The following is a 19,026-nucleotide window of genomic DNA, read 5'->3' as shown; positions in this document are numbered from 1 at the left end:
GTTCAGGCCAGGGTAAACCATGAAGCACACTGTTATGAATCCATTGTGAAGTGCGCTGCATAAATTAAATTTGACTGACTGATTTGAGTGACGTACCCCAACACACACCCCTCATTCAGTGTTCCCGGTGTCCTCTCCGATGCGCCAGGCCCGTTTGGCATAATACATTACCCCTGTGCATGATGGGATGCCATTTCCTTAATGGATGAACCACACCTGTGTAGTAAATGTAGAAGAAATTTAGCCTTCAGCATGTGCTCAGAGTTATACCCACAGATCACATTTTACACACAATCCGTTTATACAGCTGGGTAATTTACAGAAGCAGTTCCTGTTAAGCACCTTCTTCTAGGGCACAAATGGCAGTAACCCAGGCGGGAATCGAACCCACAACCTTTGAATTTACTAGCCTTGCTGTCCGTCTTTTGTTCGTTTCCCTTCGTCTGTTCGCGTTTTAAGGACGGTTCTGTTCTTTGAGTGGTTCAGTGGGATGCCACTCGGCTTCTGAAGGGGTGGGGTCGCGGGTGCGCGTTTTTAGAATGTTCTCAGCTGTGAAGATTGCTACGTTTGCTACATGCTGATGTCACAATCACTGCTGGTGGCTGAAAGGGACGGAGTTCTAGAACACTGCCTTGTATTCTGAAAAAAAACATTCCAGAAAAAAAAAACCTGCTCTTCAAAGGGTTAACTAACAGAAGCATGAGCTGGGCTAATCATTGGGTGCCCCCCCCCCCATGCTATGCTCTGCCACCGCCCCCCCCCCCCTCCTCCTGCCCCCCTCCCCCCTGCCTGCCTGCCTGCAGGTCGCTCCAAGCACAGACCCGCGTTCTCACTTCTCCAGCTGCAGGTTGTACGTGTTGACTGAGCCTCTCGGCCAATCGGCTGGATCCCCTGCGAGTGACCCAGCTCCTCGATTGGCCGATTGTCGCCCGGAGGGACCGGCGGATAAAAAAAACACGCCCGCCAAAGCTAGCTCCAGCAGAGAGGCGGAGAGGGGGGCGGGTCCTTCGCCAGTCAGTGAGAGAAGGAGACAGATTTTTTGAGTGGGAGTGTGAGACAGACACGCGTACGCTAGTCTGCACACGGGTTCGGTTTGGAGCGAGCCTGCAAAAATACACACAGGCACACAAACTGGCTTTAGAGTAGAGAGCGGAAAGAGAGAGAGAGAGAGCGAAAGAGAAAGAAGAGTACTCAGAGCTCGTTGCTAAGTGAGAGGGTAAGACAGACGGAGAGAGAGAGAGAGAGAGAAGCAGAAGACTCTGAGAACCCTTTGCACAGCGAGAGGGTAAGACAGACGGAGAGGTAGAGAGAGAGAGAGAGAGAGAGAGAAGCAGAACACTCTGAGAACCCTTTGCACAGCGAGAGGGTAAGACAGACGGAGAGAGAGGTAGAGAGAGAGAGAGAGAGAGAGAAGCAGAACACTCTGAGAACCCTTTGCACAGTGAGAGTGTAAGACAGACGGAGAGAGAGAGAGAGAGAGAGAGAGAGAGAGAGAGAGAGAGAGAGAGAGAGAGAGAGAGAGAGAGAGAGAGAGAGAGAGAGAGAGAGAGAGAGAGAGAGAGAGAGAGAGAGAAGCAGAACACTCTGAGAACCCTTTGCACAGTGAGAGGGTAAGACAGACGGAGAGAGAGAGAGAGAGAGAGAGAGAGAGAGAGAGAAGCAGAACACTCTGAGAACCCGTTGCTCAGTCTCTTCTTGATTAGCTGAGGAGTCTCTGCCGCCTTGCCTGACTGTGAGCAGCGCCATCCAGCCGCGAGATGAACCAGGGTCCCACGGAGAGGGAGGGCGAGTCCGCCGAACCGCTGCGCTACCTCAGGTGAGAGGGACCCGGGACGGCCAGAGAGGGGCGGGCCGGGGGGGCCGAGGGGGCCGAGGGGCGTTGGGGAGGTCTGGGGACGTTTGGGCATCCAGCTGCACTTGGGTGCCTCACAAGGGGGCGGTTGTGGGTTCGAGTCCCGGCTTCCCAGATCCTTCCCGCGCGGGGAATTCGCACGTTCTCCCCGGATTCTGGGTACTCCGCTTTCCCTCTCACACCAAAAGGACGTGCATGTGAGACTAGGTCTGCTCCTGTCACTGTGGCTGCCCACTGCTCCTAAGTAACCAGGACGCGTTAAATGCTGAGGACAAATTATATCTCTTATAAGTATATCTGTTCTCCTGCAGTCCAGCTGAATTGTGTCTTTAGCAGGACCACACTGCCTGTGTTTTTAGTGATGCCACATTGGAGCTCGTGACTGAGCATTAGGAACTTCCACGGAAGAACTTTTGTGCAACGCTGAGTGTATGTGTATGGGTGTAGGACAGAGTGAGTGTGTGTGTGTGTGCATGTGTGTGGGAGAGAGAGAGAGAGTGTGTATACGCATGTAGAAAGAAAGTGTGTAGGAGAGAGTGAGTGTGTGTGTGTGCGCATGTGTGTGGGGGAGAGAATGAGTGTGTATGTGTGTGTAGAAAGAAAGTGTGTGTGTGTGTGTAGAAGAGTGAGTGTGTGTGTGTGTGTGCATATGTGTGGGAAAGAGAGAATGGGTGTGTTTACAGAAGAGAGTGTGTATGTGTGTAGAGAAAAAAGTGTGTATGTGTGTGTGAGCAGGGAGAGGGTTGAGCAGCTTTAATTCTGGGATGCACAGTAAACATTGTCCATTACCTGTGACCGTAGACAGGAACTCAGAGAATCAGGAGAACTAGCAGGTGTGGATCTCCAGGATAGTCATGAGGGTAAAAAAACAGCCTTTTCACTCATTTCAGTGAAGGGAGGAAGAGTCAGGACCTCTCACAGCACCACAGACACACACACACGCCGTGGAAAGAGGAGAAATGTTAATTTTTTTAATGCGTTTCTCGAAGCCGAGAAAAAACAGACTGGGTCGAAGACGCGTGCCTGTGGCAGTTACTTGCTTTTTTTAGCAACGTCTCCCCGTCCAGGACAGGGTTTGTTTAACTCTGGGGTTTCTGTTCGACTGCTTTTCTGTTATTACAGATGAATACTCGCTCGAGCACTCAAGGGTATGACAGCTGCGCCCCATTTGGGATTTCTCTACCTGTAGCCATCAGAGTGTAATTCTCACTGCCTAATTGTTACACTGAGCTCGGCATACCGATTGGGTAATATGAAAGACTAAATAATAAAGTAAGCTTATAGATTAAAGATTAAAAAATTAAACTTATTCAGATACTGAATTTTTAAAGTTTAATCCCTTGAAAAGCGGGATTCCTGAAGTGAGGCTATAGCTGTTCTTACACTCATCAGGACTGCGATTGAGCAATCCTTAAAGAGCCACAACGTGTTCTGGGTGTTCGACTCGCTGAACAGATGGAGCATGAAAAGTATCTTTATCCCAGGCACACTTCCTGTAACGCATTTGCAGTTTCCTCGTACACTTCCTGTATCTTTCCTCTTTTATTTTCCAGGATCTATCCTGTAATGTTGCCGACACTTCCCCGCACTGTACCCCACTGTGTAACTCCATTTGTTGAGCAGTTGGTGTCATTCAGTTATTTATCTGTAGTTTTTCTGAAACTTTCCTCCCACTTTGCCCCCAAGATCCCAGGAACTTTGTAGCAACTTTCCTGTAAGTGCCCTCTCACTTTCCTGGAATTCCCAGGAACTTTGTAGCAACTTTCCTGTAAGTGCCCTCTCACTTTCCTGGAATTCCCAGGAACTTTCTAGAAACGTGTACCCTGTAGCTTCCTTCTTGCCTCCCGGTTGCCTTCCTGTAACTTAGCTCTTGTTTTCCTTGGACTATGCCGTAATTCTCTCTTTACCACGTTGGTGTGTCTGGCCAGGTGACGCAGGTCCCGTCTGAAGAATGATGGCGGTTAATTGGGACATAATTAAGCTCCCCGTCCCTCCCCGCGTGAAGCTCATTAGCTGATTGCAGGATAATTACTCTGGGAGTTTTGCGACTCAGCAGGAAAGTTGTGATTAAAGTTTATGTTTAATGTGTTATCGTTCACCGTCTCAGATTACATTACATTACATTACAGGCATTTAGCAGACGCTCTTATCCAGAGCGACTTACACAGCTTTTTTTACAAAGCATTTAACATTGCATCCATTGATACAGCTGGATATATACTGAAGCAATGCAGGTTTGGTACCTTGCTCAAGGGTACAACGGCAGCGTCCTAGCAGGACATCGAACCTGCAACCTTTAGGTTACCAACTCCTTACCCATTACACACTACACTGCCAGGTCAAACCTACAGGACGGTCAGGCTCCAGGGACAGGGCTGGGCAGCCCTGCTCGAGCTGTTGATTGAGGTGTGGCTTTGTGAGGGCTGGAGTGAAAATCTGCGGGACGGTAGATCTCCAGGAACAGGGCCGGGTGGCCCAGCTTTATCCAACGCGTGTTATTTTCTCATGCATCTCTGCTTTGCGTCAGAACTGGTTTTTCTTTTTCTTTAATCTTTTTTTTTTCTTGAATGAACACCCTGCTGCAGTCTGCAGTGGACTCTCCCTTTGAGTTTCGTGAGGAAGGGGGGGGAAAAAAAACAACAACGACGATGAGAGGATCAAAAAGGGTTTTAAAAAAGGAGAGGTTGAGAGGGGCTGAGGGGCGAGCGGAGAGCAACCCGCCGCGGCCCCGCCCGGCTCCATCCGGCCTCTTACCGCCATTAATTGATTTGCTTTTATTTTCCACAGTCACCCGTCACCCCCAAACCCCACACCTCTCTGGGGGACCGGTGTCCTGGATGAGGCTTTCATGTTCAAATATCACCCGGTGCCCCCCCCCCCGCCCCCCTTCTCCCCCCCTCCTCCTCTAGTGTCACTTAATGCTGGCTGTATAAGTGCAGACCAGACCAGACCAGACCAATCCAGAGAGGATCGCATCAGACCAGACCAATCCAGAGAGGATCACATCAGACCAGACTAATCCAGACGAGGATCGTATCAGGCCAGATCAGATTAGACCAGACCAGTCCAGACCAGACCAGAGAGGACCAGATCAGACCCGATCAAACCAAACCAGATCTAGACCAGGAAAGTGCAAGGTGTGGACCTGACAGTACCACACCAGTCCGTATCAAGCCAGACCAGACCTGCAGAGCTCAGGGAAGCCCAGACCAGACCAAACCAGACCAGAGCAGCCTGACGAGCCCCTGATCTCCACACCCCCTGAGGGTCAGGACACGACCCCAGTGTCTGACCGACAGACACAAATGAGATGAGCGAAGGTTTTTATTCACACCTGTCTGTACCTCCTGCCTGTCCAGTCTACCTGTCTACCTGTCACATGCTGCTAAGCCATTGTGCTCCTGAGGGCTGGACAGAACTCAATTCTCATTGGCTTACTGATCTTCTGGGGTCTGGGTCTGCTGTAATCTAGTCTGGTCTGGTCTGATCTCGTTTGGACCGGTCTGATGTAATCGTGCCTGGTCATTACACAGCCAGCCGAGCGTGATATTGTCCCAGGGGCGGGGACGGGGGCGGGGGGGGGGGGCGAGGGGCAGTACAGCCGAAATATCTGTCGCCTGTCCTCGCCCGTCCGCGCGCACGTCCGTCCGCCGCCGACGCCCCGCTGTTTTCCGTGGCGGCTTCCTTCTCAAAGCCGCCAACGCTGGCAGCTCGAGAACAGCTTAATTTCCTCCCTGTCCGTGGAAGCGTTTATTTATAGGACCCGCTTCTGAATGCAGTAATCAGAGAAAAGGCAAGAGTGGGTTGCCGGGGGGAGGGGGGGAGTGAAGGGGGGGGTGGGGGGGCGGACAGTGATTTGTTATCAAGCAACAATCTCCGGCGGTAAAAACTCATCTTAAGGCACAAAGAGAACTTGATTTAGATTTAGCCATATGCACTGGGGGGGTGGGGGTGAGGGGGTGGTTCTGAGGGGGAGGGGGGGAAAGGAGTCTGAGGGTGATGGCAGTGCCTGCTCAACTTAATTTTACCAAAGAGTAAGACTGCGTGCGAGCTTTTATAAACACAGCCACTTCACATGTGAGAGTTCAGCAGAAGCATGTTTGTGTATTTGAGTGGGGGCATGGGGGGGGGGGGGGGGGGGGGGGTTTATGTAGCATCAGTGACCAAATCAGTCTTCTTTCTCTAATGCGCCCCCCCCCCCCTCCCATTATTATCTCTCTCTCCTCTGTGTCAGATTCACAGATGGGTTAGCTGCTGTTCATTAGCTCCTGGACTTGTGGAGCTCGGGGCAGGTTATTGTTGTTTTGTACAGAGTCGAGTGCCTCCCCCAGGGAAGGAGTGGGGTGGGGAGGGGGGGGGGGGGGGGAGGGCGGGGGGAGGGGGGAAGCAGGTGATAACTGTGGGAGAGGGAAGGGAAAAAAGCATTTCTAATTCGGGTCCCGATATCATGAAAGTTTAAGAAGTACCACTCTTGAGTAGGGTGTTTGGTAATGATAGTTTGGTAAGCGCTTTGCTTATGAACACCAATAACCGGCCCCAAGTGCCACAGTGAAGTTTCTCCAAATCCGTTTTTGTCTCCAATGACAGGGGAGACAAAATGCTCTGCGGCTCGTGCGTTTGTAGTGCTGAGAGAGATTCTGACTCGGGGGGGGGGGGGGTCACTGAAATGGCGCACGCTGTTTTGCCCCCGCCATGGCTGTTCTTCTGGGGGAGTGAGAGTGTGAGAGTTAACATCACCACAGGCTGTGTCTGCGGTGCAGATTTCCCTCGGTGTTTTGGGGGAGTTTTTTTATTGTTTTTTTAAAATAAAGAAACCTTTTCTGAAATATCAGCTGAGTCCCTCTAGGGAGGCCGCGTACCCCCAGAGTTCTTCCTGTGACAGTCAGCACCCCGCCCATCCCGACCCCCCAAGCCCCCCCCACCTCCCCTACTGTGAACTGGATAGGCGTCGTCCCTAGCGACAGTCCCAAAATGTCGTGTCTCCTGCCCAGATGAGCCCAGATCGTCCCCAAGGGCTGCCCCGCCCACGTACGACCCCCCACCCGGCTCCCAAAATATCGGCCTCCCGTTCTGTACTCCGTCAATCATCCCCCTCTCTCTCTCTTTCTCTCTGTCTGTCTGTCTCTCCACCTCTCTTCCTCTGTACTGCCCCCCCTCCCCTGAGGTCCATCCTCTCCCAAACCACCGTGAAGACTGACACGTCGAAAATGTCAGGAGCGTTTGGGCACTCCGCACTGCAGCGTCCCGCCGAGCTCCACGTTTTGGGGGTGCGGAGAGAAGGTCCCCTCGTGCAGCCAAAAATACGTTTTCGACGAGAAAAGTTGCAGCTGGAGAATTTTTTTTTTCCCAATTTTTTTTTCCAATTTTTAAATCATTCAAGAATTGAGCCAGTTTAGCGTCCCTAAGTCAGGGGCGCCCAATCAGGTGCCATGGAGGCCAGAGTGTATGCAGGTGTTCATTCCAACCAATCACTGCACACACTGATTTCACTAATTAACACACCGTCAACCAGAGAGCAGGGAGCTAATTAGTCAAGTCACTTTTGTTTGTATAGCACATTTAAAAACAACAGGAGTTGTGCCAAAGAGCTTTCCAGTCACTACAATACAACACAACAAACCACAACAATTAGTGAAATCAGCGTGTGTAGTGATTGGTCGGAATGAACACCTGCATACTCTCAGCCCTCCACGGCCAATCAGTGACTTTAAATTAACCGTTTGTTATCCGTGCGGTAACACACCAAAACAAAAATTGGCACCGCTGAGCCAGGTAGCCTCGAAGCTGCGGGACGGTCGGTCAACAGCAGCAGCACCGGCGACCAATGAGGAGGGCCGGCTGTCGAACCCTGGTCCCGGAGAGCCTCACCACCAGCGTGCAGGAGTTCGCCGCCTCTCGGTGCTTAATTGCCCAATTAAAACAGTCGATTGCTGCCGTTAAGTCAGCTCACCTGGTTTATTAGGTCTGAGCTGCTCGCTTGATTTAAAGGTGACAACGAAACGCGTGCGTCACCCGGACCTTCCCCCCCCCGTCCTGCCCCCGCCCCCCCCCCCCCAAAACTCACAGAGTCCCCAACGTCCTGTCAGCCATGGTTACCCCCTACCTGTTAGCAGCTGTCAAAGGGAGGTAGGGGTGTGTGTGTGGGGGGGGGGATTTTTGGGCCCCCTGCAGGACACTAGAGGCTACCATGCCCTTCCCACCCCACCCCCCCCCCAGTGCCCTTATTAATAATGGAGGGGTAATCGTAATCCTCCCTGCATGCACATCTGTCATTGTTAACCCCCACCTCTCAAAATGGTGCCTCCGGGACTGAGGATTACAGGGGGGGGGAGGGGGGGGCACATCTCCAGTCCTGCACATTCTTTCATTCAGCAGGCAATTTAGGCCTTGGAAACAAGGCGTGTGTGTGCGTGTGTGTGTGTGTGCGCATGTCCCTGGGGGGGGGGGGGGACTCTTTGGCCAATCAGTGTCTTAAATTAACCCCTTATTGTCCGTGCAGAAACACACTAAAAAAGGCCTCAGCCCTCCCGGACTGTGCCGAATCTCTCGCGTTCTCCTCCTCGTTCTCCTCCTCGTTCTCCGCGCCTCCCGCGTTCTCCTCCTCGCTCTCTGCGCCTCCCGCCTTCTCCTCCTCGGGGGGGAATGGGGCTCAGGTGTGGGCCCGCGGGAACGGCGCCTCCAGGTGAGCTGCCTGATCCCTGCTTCCTGTCCGCCCCCCCGCCAGGCCCCTCCCCCTTCAGCCCTTCACCCCTCACACTGGGCTCCCTCACCTCACTGGGACAACAACAAAAAAACAAGACCCTGCCAATACCCCCTCTAGCCCAGCGAACTCCACCCACCCGTGCTGCCAAACAAACAAACAAACAAACAAAAGTTCAAACTCGTCGCGCTTCCTATGATGCAATCCCCCTCCTTCGCCAGGCGATGACGCAATCCGCCCAGGCGATGACGCAATCCGCCCAGGCGATGACGCAATCCGCCCAGGCGATGACGCAACCCGCCCAGGCTGGCGGTAAGTGAGGCCCCTGATTGCATCACGGGCTCCAGGGGGAGGAGCTGGAGCCGCAAGCGTCTGAACCCGTGCAGATGCTCCGTTTACGGGCGTCCTGCGCGGGCTTCGAACGACAACGGTAAAACCACAGCGCTCATCGCAGGGGTGTGTGGTCAGGCCCCGCCCCCCAATCCTTTGAGAATGCAGCAGTTAAAACCACGGAATTACTTAAAAATGTCTGATTGTTCATCACCCTGTACTTTCACAGCACATTTTCTGCGTAGCGTAAACTATAAATGTTTTTTTTTTTGTCGTTATTACAAATACCAGAGGCGTGCAATGAGAAGTCCTACAGCTCTCGCTCAGCTTTTTCACCGAGGTTTCCTTCGACCGATGCGCGTTTCCTTGACATTTTCTGCGCACTGAAATGACACATCAGATGACACACTGGAGACAGAGATGTCTTGCGGCTACTTTGACCACACGTCCTTGAAACCAAACATTATTTATTTATTTGTTTATTTATTTTTGGCATGGTGGCATAGCTTCTGGGGGTAACTGTTCCAGGAGCTGTTTAATTATGCCACAGCCTGTCTGTGAGAGAATGAGAGATAGAGGAGGGGGGGTAGTGGGTGGGGGGGAGGAGTGGGGACGGTGGAGGAGGCTACCAGCCTCTCGCCTGCACATGTACCTGGGTAAGAAGGGTTATCATTTTTGGAAATGCCATCGGATGGAGTCATTTCATACACCTTGTATGTAGTGTCACATTTATTTTCTGCCAATAAAGCCTGTTGAAGCTGAATTTGAATTCCAGAAAGGGGGAGGGAGGAAGACACAGAGAGGCCTAGTCAGTAGTCACAGTGCCCAGTTTTGGTCTGTAAGGCTGAACTAGCTGTCAACTGTGCTTCAAAACCCGCTTAGTTTTCTGTTCCTTCCTGCGTGATTCAACAGCACGTGTGTGTGCGTGTGTGTGTGTTTAGGACAGCTTGGGTTCAAAACATTGGCGGAATGTGATGAGTAACGCTGTTGTTTTCGGCACCAGAGCTAACGGAGCGGAAAACGCGTACTGAATCGCGCGTTACGGGCGCTGTCTCCGGCGAACTCGTGCAGGCTGCGCTTAGCTGAACACGGCGCACCGTTGCCGTGCGGTTGCCTGGTTTGCCAAATTTCGAATATGAACTTTATATTAAAAAAAAAAAAAAAAAAAATCAAAGTCGCCGCAGTTACTGGGCTGATTTTAAAACGCGCCTGAGTGCGGTCAGACAGAATTGTAAGGCGAAATAACGTTATCTACCCTTACTAAAATGGGAACAGTTTCACATTGCATCTACAGCACACCATCACAAACTGAAAACTCAAGACCGAGTTTGCATGTTTGCTACGCGCGTGGGCGGGTTTGAGAGACTAATTAGCTGGAAATATTGCTCACACCTGGCAACACTTTGCCAATTAAACAGCATTAAATTAGCACGAGGGAAGTATCACATTGGAAAGTTTAATGACGTAATTAAATAGGTGTATTTGCGAGGCATTTTAGTGTACAGTCTTTGCCAGCACAATATCCCGGCACTCAAGAGCGTACTATAAACAAAATAAACGAACTGCTTGAAGATGTGGAAATTTTGAATACTTTGCAGCCATTGTTGGTCTGTATAAATCATGGATGGGGAAAAGAACAAATCTTTAAAAAAAAGTGTGTGTGGGGGGGGGGGGGGGATTCTGCAGTGCTGCTAACCGGATTTTGATGATGTAAAAATCCTGGTTTAGGAATTTAGTTTATCATTGACAGGAAGTAGTAAGAGAGGGCGGCGTCTGTTACCCTTCAAGTGTCTTTTACTCAGGTAGTGTACACAGTCCTCCTCAGCCCACATTTACCTGTCCACTGTTTAACTCTCCATAGAGAGAGAGAAAAATCTTATTACATCATATTCATTTAGCAGATGCTTTTATCAATAAACTAAATGGGAGAACGTCACAGTGTTACGTTTCTGAGTGACCATGTTTGTGATTTTAGAAGGACGCACGAGTTGAAGGGGCGGGAGATTTATATGGGAGTCAGTTGAAGATGGTAGATTTTGAGTAACATTTTGCGGGGGGGGGGGGGGGGGGGGGTTCCTAGACAATGGCAACACTGCACAAGCCGTGCTCTCTGTGCTCTGGTGAAAATCACTTTTTTTTTTTTTTGCTATAGCCCAGTGGTGCACAACTCCGGTCCAGGAAGGGCCGATCCGGGTGCAGGGTTTTCTCTCCACAGCTCTGACAGCTCTGTGAACCACGCTGGCTCACTCCTGCACGTGAGAACCGTACGGTCTCCAGGATACGCTCGCGGTCCGTCGGTCATTAGGCTCGCTTCACGTGCGTGAGCAAACGAAGGGGACTGTGCACGTGCCTGTTTTGCCCTGTTCCGTAATGGGCTGGCGGGTCGCGTACGGGGGGGGGGAAACAAGCCTGTTTTGGGTTGACGTGTTTTTGTTGCTTGCCCCGCGGGGCACTGCCGGGACCTGCCGGGGGTGTGACCGGGAGAGGAGGCCATTACCGCCACGGAGGTAAACAGGTTCATTAGGCGACAGGTGATTGGCGACAGGGTGACGGGCCAATGAGAGAGAGGCTGTCGAGAGAGAGGAGCAGCGCGGGCCCAATAAGAAGCCAGCACCCCCCCCCCCCTCCCCCCCCCCGTGCCCCAAGAGGAGAGATGAAAACAGCCCTGAGGGCTCGATACTGTTGCCTCTCTCTCCACGCACGAGTGAGCATCCTTCCGCTGCTCTCCAGGTGTGGCAGACAGGTGCCGCAGCCCCTCGACAGCCCGATAGCCCGATAGCCCGACCCTCGCCTTCTCGTTCCGAACAATCTGTCAATTCGCTCTCATTAGTGTCGCAGCTGAAATTATTCGATGGTTTTACGAAAATGAATTGAGGTACCATGTGACCAAATAACGCTATAGCGATTGGGCGTTCTGTACTGCGACGTAGCGCCGAACACTCCCGCAGGTAAGGGGCAAGGAGGAATGACCACGGGAGCTGGACATCTGTTGCGTCTATAGAATCTATGGCAGCACCAAGATGCAAGGAGTTGTGTGAAGGCTTCAGTTCAGGCTCCTGAGTGACAAAGTCATTTATACAGCTGGATATTTGCCCCTGTCCTGTACAATGGAATGTCACATAACCCCCTCCCACCCTCCCCAACAAAAAAATATTTAACAAATGAATAAAGGCATTTATGAGTCAGATCTCGAGTCGTAACATTTTGCAGAGGACAGAAATCACAGCTCTTTGCTAAATGAATCGGTCAGAGATCAGACACACCCTGGAAGTCCCTGCAATGTTTTGCCCACATCCAGCAGTGGCACTCACCCACCAACTCGCAACACACTGCAGACAATACGGTCAGAGGAAGGCCATTATAGATACTAAAATCGACTGTAACACAGTCCGTAGTACATTATCTAATATAGAAAAAAAAACAACCGATTCAGCAATGTCTTAACCCACTGAAGAGAAGGCTCTTTGGAATGTTTTTTTTCTCTCTTGAAACTTCTAACTCAGTGTTCTAGAACTCCGCTGCTTTCAATGACCAGCAGTGATTGTGACATCAGCATTAGAATGTTCCGCTAAGAACATTCATTTCAATTCATTTGCAGAATGCAAACTGTGTTCAGTTGAAAGGAATCTTATATATATATATATATATGCAGCATGTAACTTCTGATGCTCTGCTAATGATGCTTTTTTATTTGTTAGTAAATTGGAGGCAGTTGCCATAGAGACAGAACTGCTGAAGGATTACCGCTTTGGGAAGCAGCAGCTCATTGAGATCTGGGGTCATGCCTGTGCCATCGCCATCGTCAAGGTGAGTGTTCCTTAACACCTGCCCCCCCCCCCCCACCCCACACACCTGCACCTCTCCCCCATACCCCTGTGCGTATCGCCCTTCCAGACGCCCCTTCACACCACCAGTGTCCGGACTCTCCCAGCCTTGAAAACCCAGTCCCCAGGGCCCCCACCACACCCATTGGTCAATCCCCAGACACAGATCTGAGCTGCGTGCTGATTGGTTGCTTGTGTTTGTCCGTAGGTGTAGAAAAACAGTTCTGTTCTGCCATTTCAGGTGATTAGCCCCCCCACCCCCACCCCCACCCCCACCCCCCACCAATTCCCTGTCCTCTCCCCCTGAGCATAAGCTGGAATCTAGACGTCTAGAGGGGTGGAAATCCAGCCAGAGAGACGTTTCGACATAAATGGAACTAGACTAGTTTAACTCCAACACAGCTCAGGCTTTGCTCTGCTATGGCGTCCTAGTCGGCAAGAAAACTTTTCACTTTTCAGCCTGAACGCCCCGGCCCACACAACGTTTGAAACTGCATTACATTACAGGCATTTAGCAGACGCTTTTATCCAGAGCGACTTACACAACTTTTTTTACATAGCATTTTACATTGTATCCATTTATACAGCTGGATATATACTGAAGCAATGCAGGTTAAGTACCTTGCTCAAGGGTACAACAGCAGTGTCCTACCCGGGAATCGAACCTGCGACCTTTCGGTTACAAGCCCAGTTCCTTACCCACTGTGCTACACTCCGTCCTCACCCCAACGTTTCAACCAACTCTTCACCACGGAAACTCTGTTGCTGGGGGGGCGTGTTCCCCCCCCGGTCCCCCACGCGGTACCGCGTGCTCCTCGCGGCGCGCTTAACCGCCACCCCGCCCCCGTTGATCCGGCCCGTGGGCGGGCGGGGGTGTGGCCTCCCAGCACAGCAGGGGAGAGCAGACGGGAGCAGGAGACAGGAGACACAGATTACTGGTTTTGCCCGTCATGGGGGGGGGGGGGGGGGGGGGCGAGGGGGCCGCTTCCTGAGTCATTATTAGAGTGTCTCAGCTGCTCTGAATGCACACAGCCACTGCTTCACTTCCAGGGTGGGGGCGGGGGGGCGGAGGGGCGGTGACGGTACCCTGACTGGTGCAGCGGACGTTTCGCGAGTTTGCTGTTTAAAGCAAGATAACGCACTCGGAAATAGACTGCGTTCACGTTGTGTCCCGGCAACTATAATTTCCTTCTGTCCTCCTTTTCTCTCATCCTCTCTCACTCTTTCCCCCTGTGTCTCTCTCTCTCTCTCTCCGGTCTTTCTTTCTCTCCCCCCCTGTCTTTCTTTTTCTCTCTCTCTTCGGTCTCTCTCTCTCTCCTCCTGTCTTTCTGTCTCTCTCTCTCTTCGGTCTCTCTCTCTCTCCTCCTGTCTTTCTGTCTCTCTCCCTCGCTTGCCCTGTCTGTCTATTTTCCCCTGTCTTTCTTTCTGTCTTCCTCTCTCCCACTCTCTCTCAATCTCTCCTATTTCTCTCTCCCCCCTCACCCTGTCTCTCTCTCCCTTGTCTTTCTCTCTCTCCCTCTCTACCCCATCTTTCTCTCTCTCCCTCTCCCCCATCCTTCTCTCTCTCTCTCCCCCGTCTCCCTCTCTCTCCTCCTGTCTCCCTCTCTCCCCTTGACTCTCTTCCTCTCTCCCCCTGTCCTTCTCTTTCCCCCTTTCCCCTCCCTCTCCCCCCATCCCTCTCTCTCACTCTCTCTCTCTCTCTCTGCAGGCCTTTCCCCTGTCCTCCCTGGGTAAGAGGCAGCCCACAGTGCTGGTCGTCTGTGGCCCGGGCCAGAACGGCTGCATCGGGCTGGTGTGTGCTCGCCACCTGCGCATATTTGTGAGTAAAACACAGGTTATGGCCACCTGCGCATATTTGTGAGTAAAACACAGGTTATGGTCACACTGTGCATGTTTGTGAGTGAGACATATTTCTGTTAATAGTTCATTGGTTAAAAAAAAGATGAAAAATAGAAAAAGTGAGAGTAGTGTTAATTGGAATTACATCATGATACATAAATTAAAATATTTACTATTAAGTAGGTGCTATGCTAGGAGTGTGAAGCTTTTTCAAGGGACCGCAGTGTCTGCAGGCTTTTGTGGTTTCCTGTCAATCAGCTGCCAATTAAGGCCTTGGGAACAAGTGTGTGGATTCTTCAGCCAATCGGTTATTTAACTGAACCACTGGTATTGAGCCCGCCCCAAAAACCAGCAGGCCCTGTGGCCCTCCCCCCAGGACTGCAGTTCCACACCTGTGTGCTACACCAACAGAACTCAATACCCCTCAGGCCATGGCAAGCTGCTGAGGACTGGGTGGGCAGTGGTGCAATGTTTCTTCTCTTTCTGTCTCTGTGGTTCTTTCTATCCCCTTGTTTCTCTACTCTCTCTGTGTCTCTCTCTTTCACTCCCCTCTCTTTTTGTCTCCCTTACTCTCCCTCTTTCATTTTCCTTGCCTATCTCTCTCCCTCCTTCTCCCTCCCTCTCTATTTCTTTCACTCTCCATCTCCCTCCCTTTGCCCCTGTCTCCCTTCCTCTCTCCTTCCCTCACTCTATCTCTCTCTCTCTCTCTCTTTCAGGAGTACGCGCCCACCATTTTCTACCCCAAGCGGTCGTCCGACTCGCTGAACCAGGACCTCATGGTTCAGTGTGAGAGGATGGACATTCCTTCCCTGTCCTACCTGCCCACTGAGGTGAGCCCTGGGAAGTTAAATAATTAAGCCTGTAGGGTGTGAGGTCACAAATACAACGTGATTAGAATGTTCGCAACTGAGCATTCTAACGCCGACGTAACAATCACTGCTGGTAACTGAAAGCAAAGGAGTTCAAGAACACTGTGACTGTGAAAATTCTTCTTTTTTTTTTTTTTTTTAAACATTCCAAAAAACCTACTCTTCAAAGGGTTCGCAAGGAGCCCAGAAATCCAGAAACGGACACAGGCCTCCTCGAGAATATGCAGATCGGCCCTACACTCTTAACGCTGACAGTTCTGTCTACGCCCTGTCACAGCTGGAGTGTTCTGGTTTGACGCACCTTGTGATGAACAGTCCTTGCGGTGGGCGGGGCCAGGGGCAGCGTCGGCGGTGATGACACGTTCTGACCCTCATCCCGCATGTCTGATAAACCGTGATGCAGAGCTGGGAACTCCTGTTAGCGACGGGAACGTCTGAACGCGACGAGGCGGCGGGGACAGACGGAACGCAGGAGTCGACCGTCTGCTCGCCGTGGAGCAGCATCTGTTTCGGCAGCCTCTGTGTGCCCCGCGTAAACCCTGCACTAGCACCCGTCCAAGACAAATTCGCTGCAACCTTCTAATGGAGCAGAGAGAGTGACTCACAGCTCAAAAACCAACCGCAGCGATTCCGCTGTGGAGAACAAAGCCTTTTCTGATTGGTTCAGTTGAGCCTCACTATTCAATGTAGTGTATAGCACGTTTAGCATTGCACAGCAGTCAGTTACTGTGGCTTGTGACCAGGGTTGCCAGGATTGCTGTTTATCTCCAGCAAAACCGGCTGAACTGTCGCTGATTCAGAGCACTGACTTCTGGGATCGGAAAGCCAACTGGACCTTTGACTTTTTCCCCTGAAATCATGCCAGCTTAATAAAACCACGCAGTTCTGGTCTAAATTCAGAAGACTGGAAGACTTCCCAAGCAGAAAATAATCACAAATTTGTTTCCATAGTAACTTGTTGGCTCCAAGAAGCCGGTTGGTAGTTTGTTCATTTTTTTTTTTTTTTCTCAAAAGGAATGGTGTTGCTGGGTCCTTCATCGTTTTTTTCCTTGCTACGGGGCTGACGTTGTGCTTGTGGGCTTGTCGAGTTCAGGTGCAGCTCCTTAACGACGCCTACAACCTGGTGGTGGACGCCGTCCTGGGCCCGGAGGCGGACCCCGCGGAGCTGGGCGAGCCGCACGCGGGGATACTGCTCACCCTCAAGCAGGTCAAGATCCCCATCGCCAGCCTGGACATGCCCTCAGGTAACAGCAGATTTCGGGAGCTGTTCCTGCGGCACAGAGCGCTGGCAGTGCGTGGAGCGGCTTGCCGGGGGTGTGTAGGACAGGCAGAGACTCTGAGGGTGTTCAAGCAGGTTTGACGCAGTGCTGGACTCTCTCTGCACTGCAGGTAATATATATATATATATATACAGCCTATATGGGCTGAATGGCCTGTCCTCCTCATTATGTATTCTTATGTTCTAGATGGGCTGAATGGCCTGTTCTCCTCATTATGTGTTCTTATGTTCTAGATGGGCTGAATGGCCTGTTCTCCTCATTATGTGTTCTTATGTTCTACATGGACTGAATGGCCTGTTCTCCTCATTATGTGTTCTTATGTTCTAGATGGGCTGAATGGCCTGTTCTCCTCATTATTTGTTCTTATATTCTAGATGGGCTGAATGGCCTGTTCTCATCCGTATTCATTCCAGTATTTACATAAAGCCATTTTGGGTAGAGGGTCTGCCAAATACATATACTATACACTTGTATCGTGCAAATCACTGTACAGCGAGGGTTACGACTTCAACCGTCACCAGAATGTAGCCGTGTGCAATTTCTGTCTCATTTAAGTAAATGTGAACTAGTACAAAATAATTTGTCCCTTTATGCCGAAGGGTGGGAGGTGGAAGGGGACAACGCCGACGGCATAAACCCGGAGGTTCTCATCTCCCTGATAGCACCGAAGAAGTGCGCCGTCGGTTTCTCCGGGAAGCACTACCTGGCCGGACGCTTCCTGCCGTTCGACATCCAGAGGAAGTACGAGCTGAACCTGCCGGAATATTCCGGAACGGACTGCCTGGTAGAACTGTGATCGGGCTCTGGGAACTGCCGTTTCACTCTGATTTCCCCCACAGAAACTTACACCCACAATGTTTAGAAATAAAGAATATAATCAGGACACTGCAAGGCTCCGGGAAATATATCGGCAGACGTACAAACAACTGCCACCATCAGATGGTATAACAGTGTATTTTCCCCCCCAAAAAAAATGCACAGCTCTGAAATATATTTATCATTAAGTTTTCCAAAAAAATTAATAATTTACATATTTACAATATATTGCAGTATGTTCCAGCTCTGAACATGTGTCCAGACTATACAAGCCTGTGTTTATACATTTTATAGATTATGACTGTCGTTTTGTGAGGCTGGGGGAAACCAGTCCTGTTCACTTTACATGAAAAAGGAAAAAAAAAACGCTTATAATCTGCAGGTGGTCCAGCTCATATCTGAAATTAAGCTCGTTTACTCCCAATTAGTAGATTCCCTTATCTAGAGCGACTGAAATTGGCTAAAGGAAGCAATTTCATTGGCTGCTGTGTTTTCATTGGCTTCCCCTATTAACGCTCCGTTCCAGTGCCTCTGGTATCAAATCCAGACTGAGCCAGTGCTGATTGGCTGACAGCCCTGCAGGGAAAATATCTAATTGGCTACAGTGTCACCCAGGGACGGAAGGATTTGCTTACGAAGCGACCCACGCTGGTCAATCAGGGAGCCACAGTCTGCCTGCTAAACCTGCATGTGAAGCACTTGCAACAGCAAGGGAGGCTGAAGAATAGAATCTGGCCTTTCCAAATTCTGAGGAAAAAATAAAAAATAAAAGATATTTATTTATGCAGATTTTAGCATTTTATTTCCTTGTCAATTTGACTGGCTGTTGTGCTGCATTATTCTATAAGCAATATGTAGGAAATACTGCTCATGTGTAGCAAGTCATGATTCGGTCTCCTGTCTTTTTAAATTTATGTACACGACTGTGTGTTCCGTCTGCCTTGCTGGAAAAAAAAACAACTTTTGCTTGGATCTTTAGAAACGTGCTGTTTAGATTCAATAAAAAAAAATATTTTAAAAGGAAGATCTGTTTGCAGGCTTGTTTTCTTCCCCCATCGGAATGAGTTTTATTATTATTTTTAATCGGAGTGTGAAAGTTGCGAGTCAGTGTCTCTTGTGACGTCATCCTCATAAAACTAACGTCTATGCCCAACGGTCGTAGAAGCTCGTAATGGCTGTAGGAGTCGCATGTCTGTTGCCCAAATAATTTAAGCCAAATCCTGGACAGCATGCTTGCCGATACGTTCTGTGAGTTTAGTCTTCTGTAGATTGTCCCGAAGCATTATTTGAATTCTTCTGTATATTATCTTGATATTGTCTGGTAAATTAAATTACTCCCAGTAAAGACAGGGAAATGGTGCCCTCTACAGGAATTAATATGGCAGCACAGCCAATTTGTCACTATGTTCTTACCCGTGTGACTTCAAGCATTTATTCAAATAACGAAGGATTAAATGCAAAAATCCCAAACAACGTTAGTTCGCAAAGAAATACACAAACGATTTCATCTAGCGGC

General features: G+C 50.5%; 1 protein-coding gene across 5 annotated transcripts; it reads left to right on the top strand.

Moving 5' to 3' along the window:
- The first annotated feature begins 1,280 nt into the window (after nt 1-1,280).
- Nucleotides 1,281-17,907, top strand: LOC118230482 (yjeF N-terminal domain-containing protein 3-like). Of its 5 annotated transcripts, none has more exons than XM_035423562.1 (7): nt 1,281-1,302; nt 1,555-1,816; nt 12,581-12,689; nt 14,415-14,525; nt 15,262-15,375; nt 16,508-16,658; nt 17,294-17,907. In XM_035423562.1, the coding sequence occupies exons 2-7, from the start codon at nt 1,758-1,760 to the stop codon at nt 17,488-17,490; spliced, it is 741 nt and encodes a 246-aa protein (XP_035279453.1). In that variant the 5' UTR covers nt 1,281-1,302; nt 1,555-1,757; the 3' UTR covers nt 17,491-17,907. The 5 variants fall into 5 exon arrangements, with proteins under 5 accessions (XP_035279453.1, XP_035279448.1, XP_035279449.1 ...); XM_035423558.1 differs by having other exon boundaries at nt 1,284-1,302; nt 1,547-1,816; XM_035423560.1 differs by having other exon boundaries at nt 1,284-1,387.
- Nucleotides 17,908-19,026: the final 1,119 nt, after the last annotated feature.

This window comes from Anguilla anguilla, chromosome 6, assembly GCF_013347855.1.
Source record: "Anguilla anguilla isolate fAngAng1 chromosome 6, fAngAng1.pri, whole genome shotgun sequence".
NCBI classification, from domain to species: Eukaryota; Metazoa; Chordata; class Actinopteri; order Anguilliformes; family Anguillidae; genus Anguilla; species Anguilla anguilla.
Note: the sequence above shows the minus strand (reverse complement) of the source record. Positions and strands in the feature narration are given on the sequence as shown.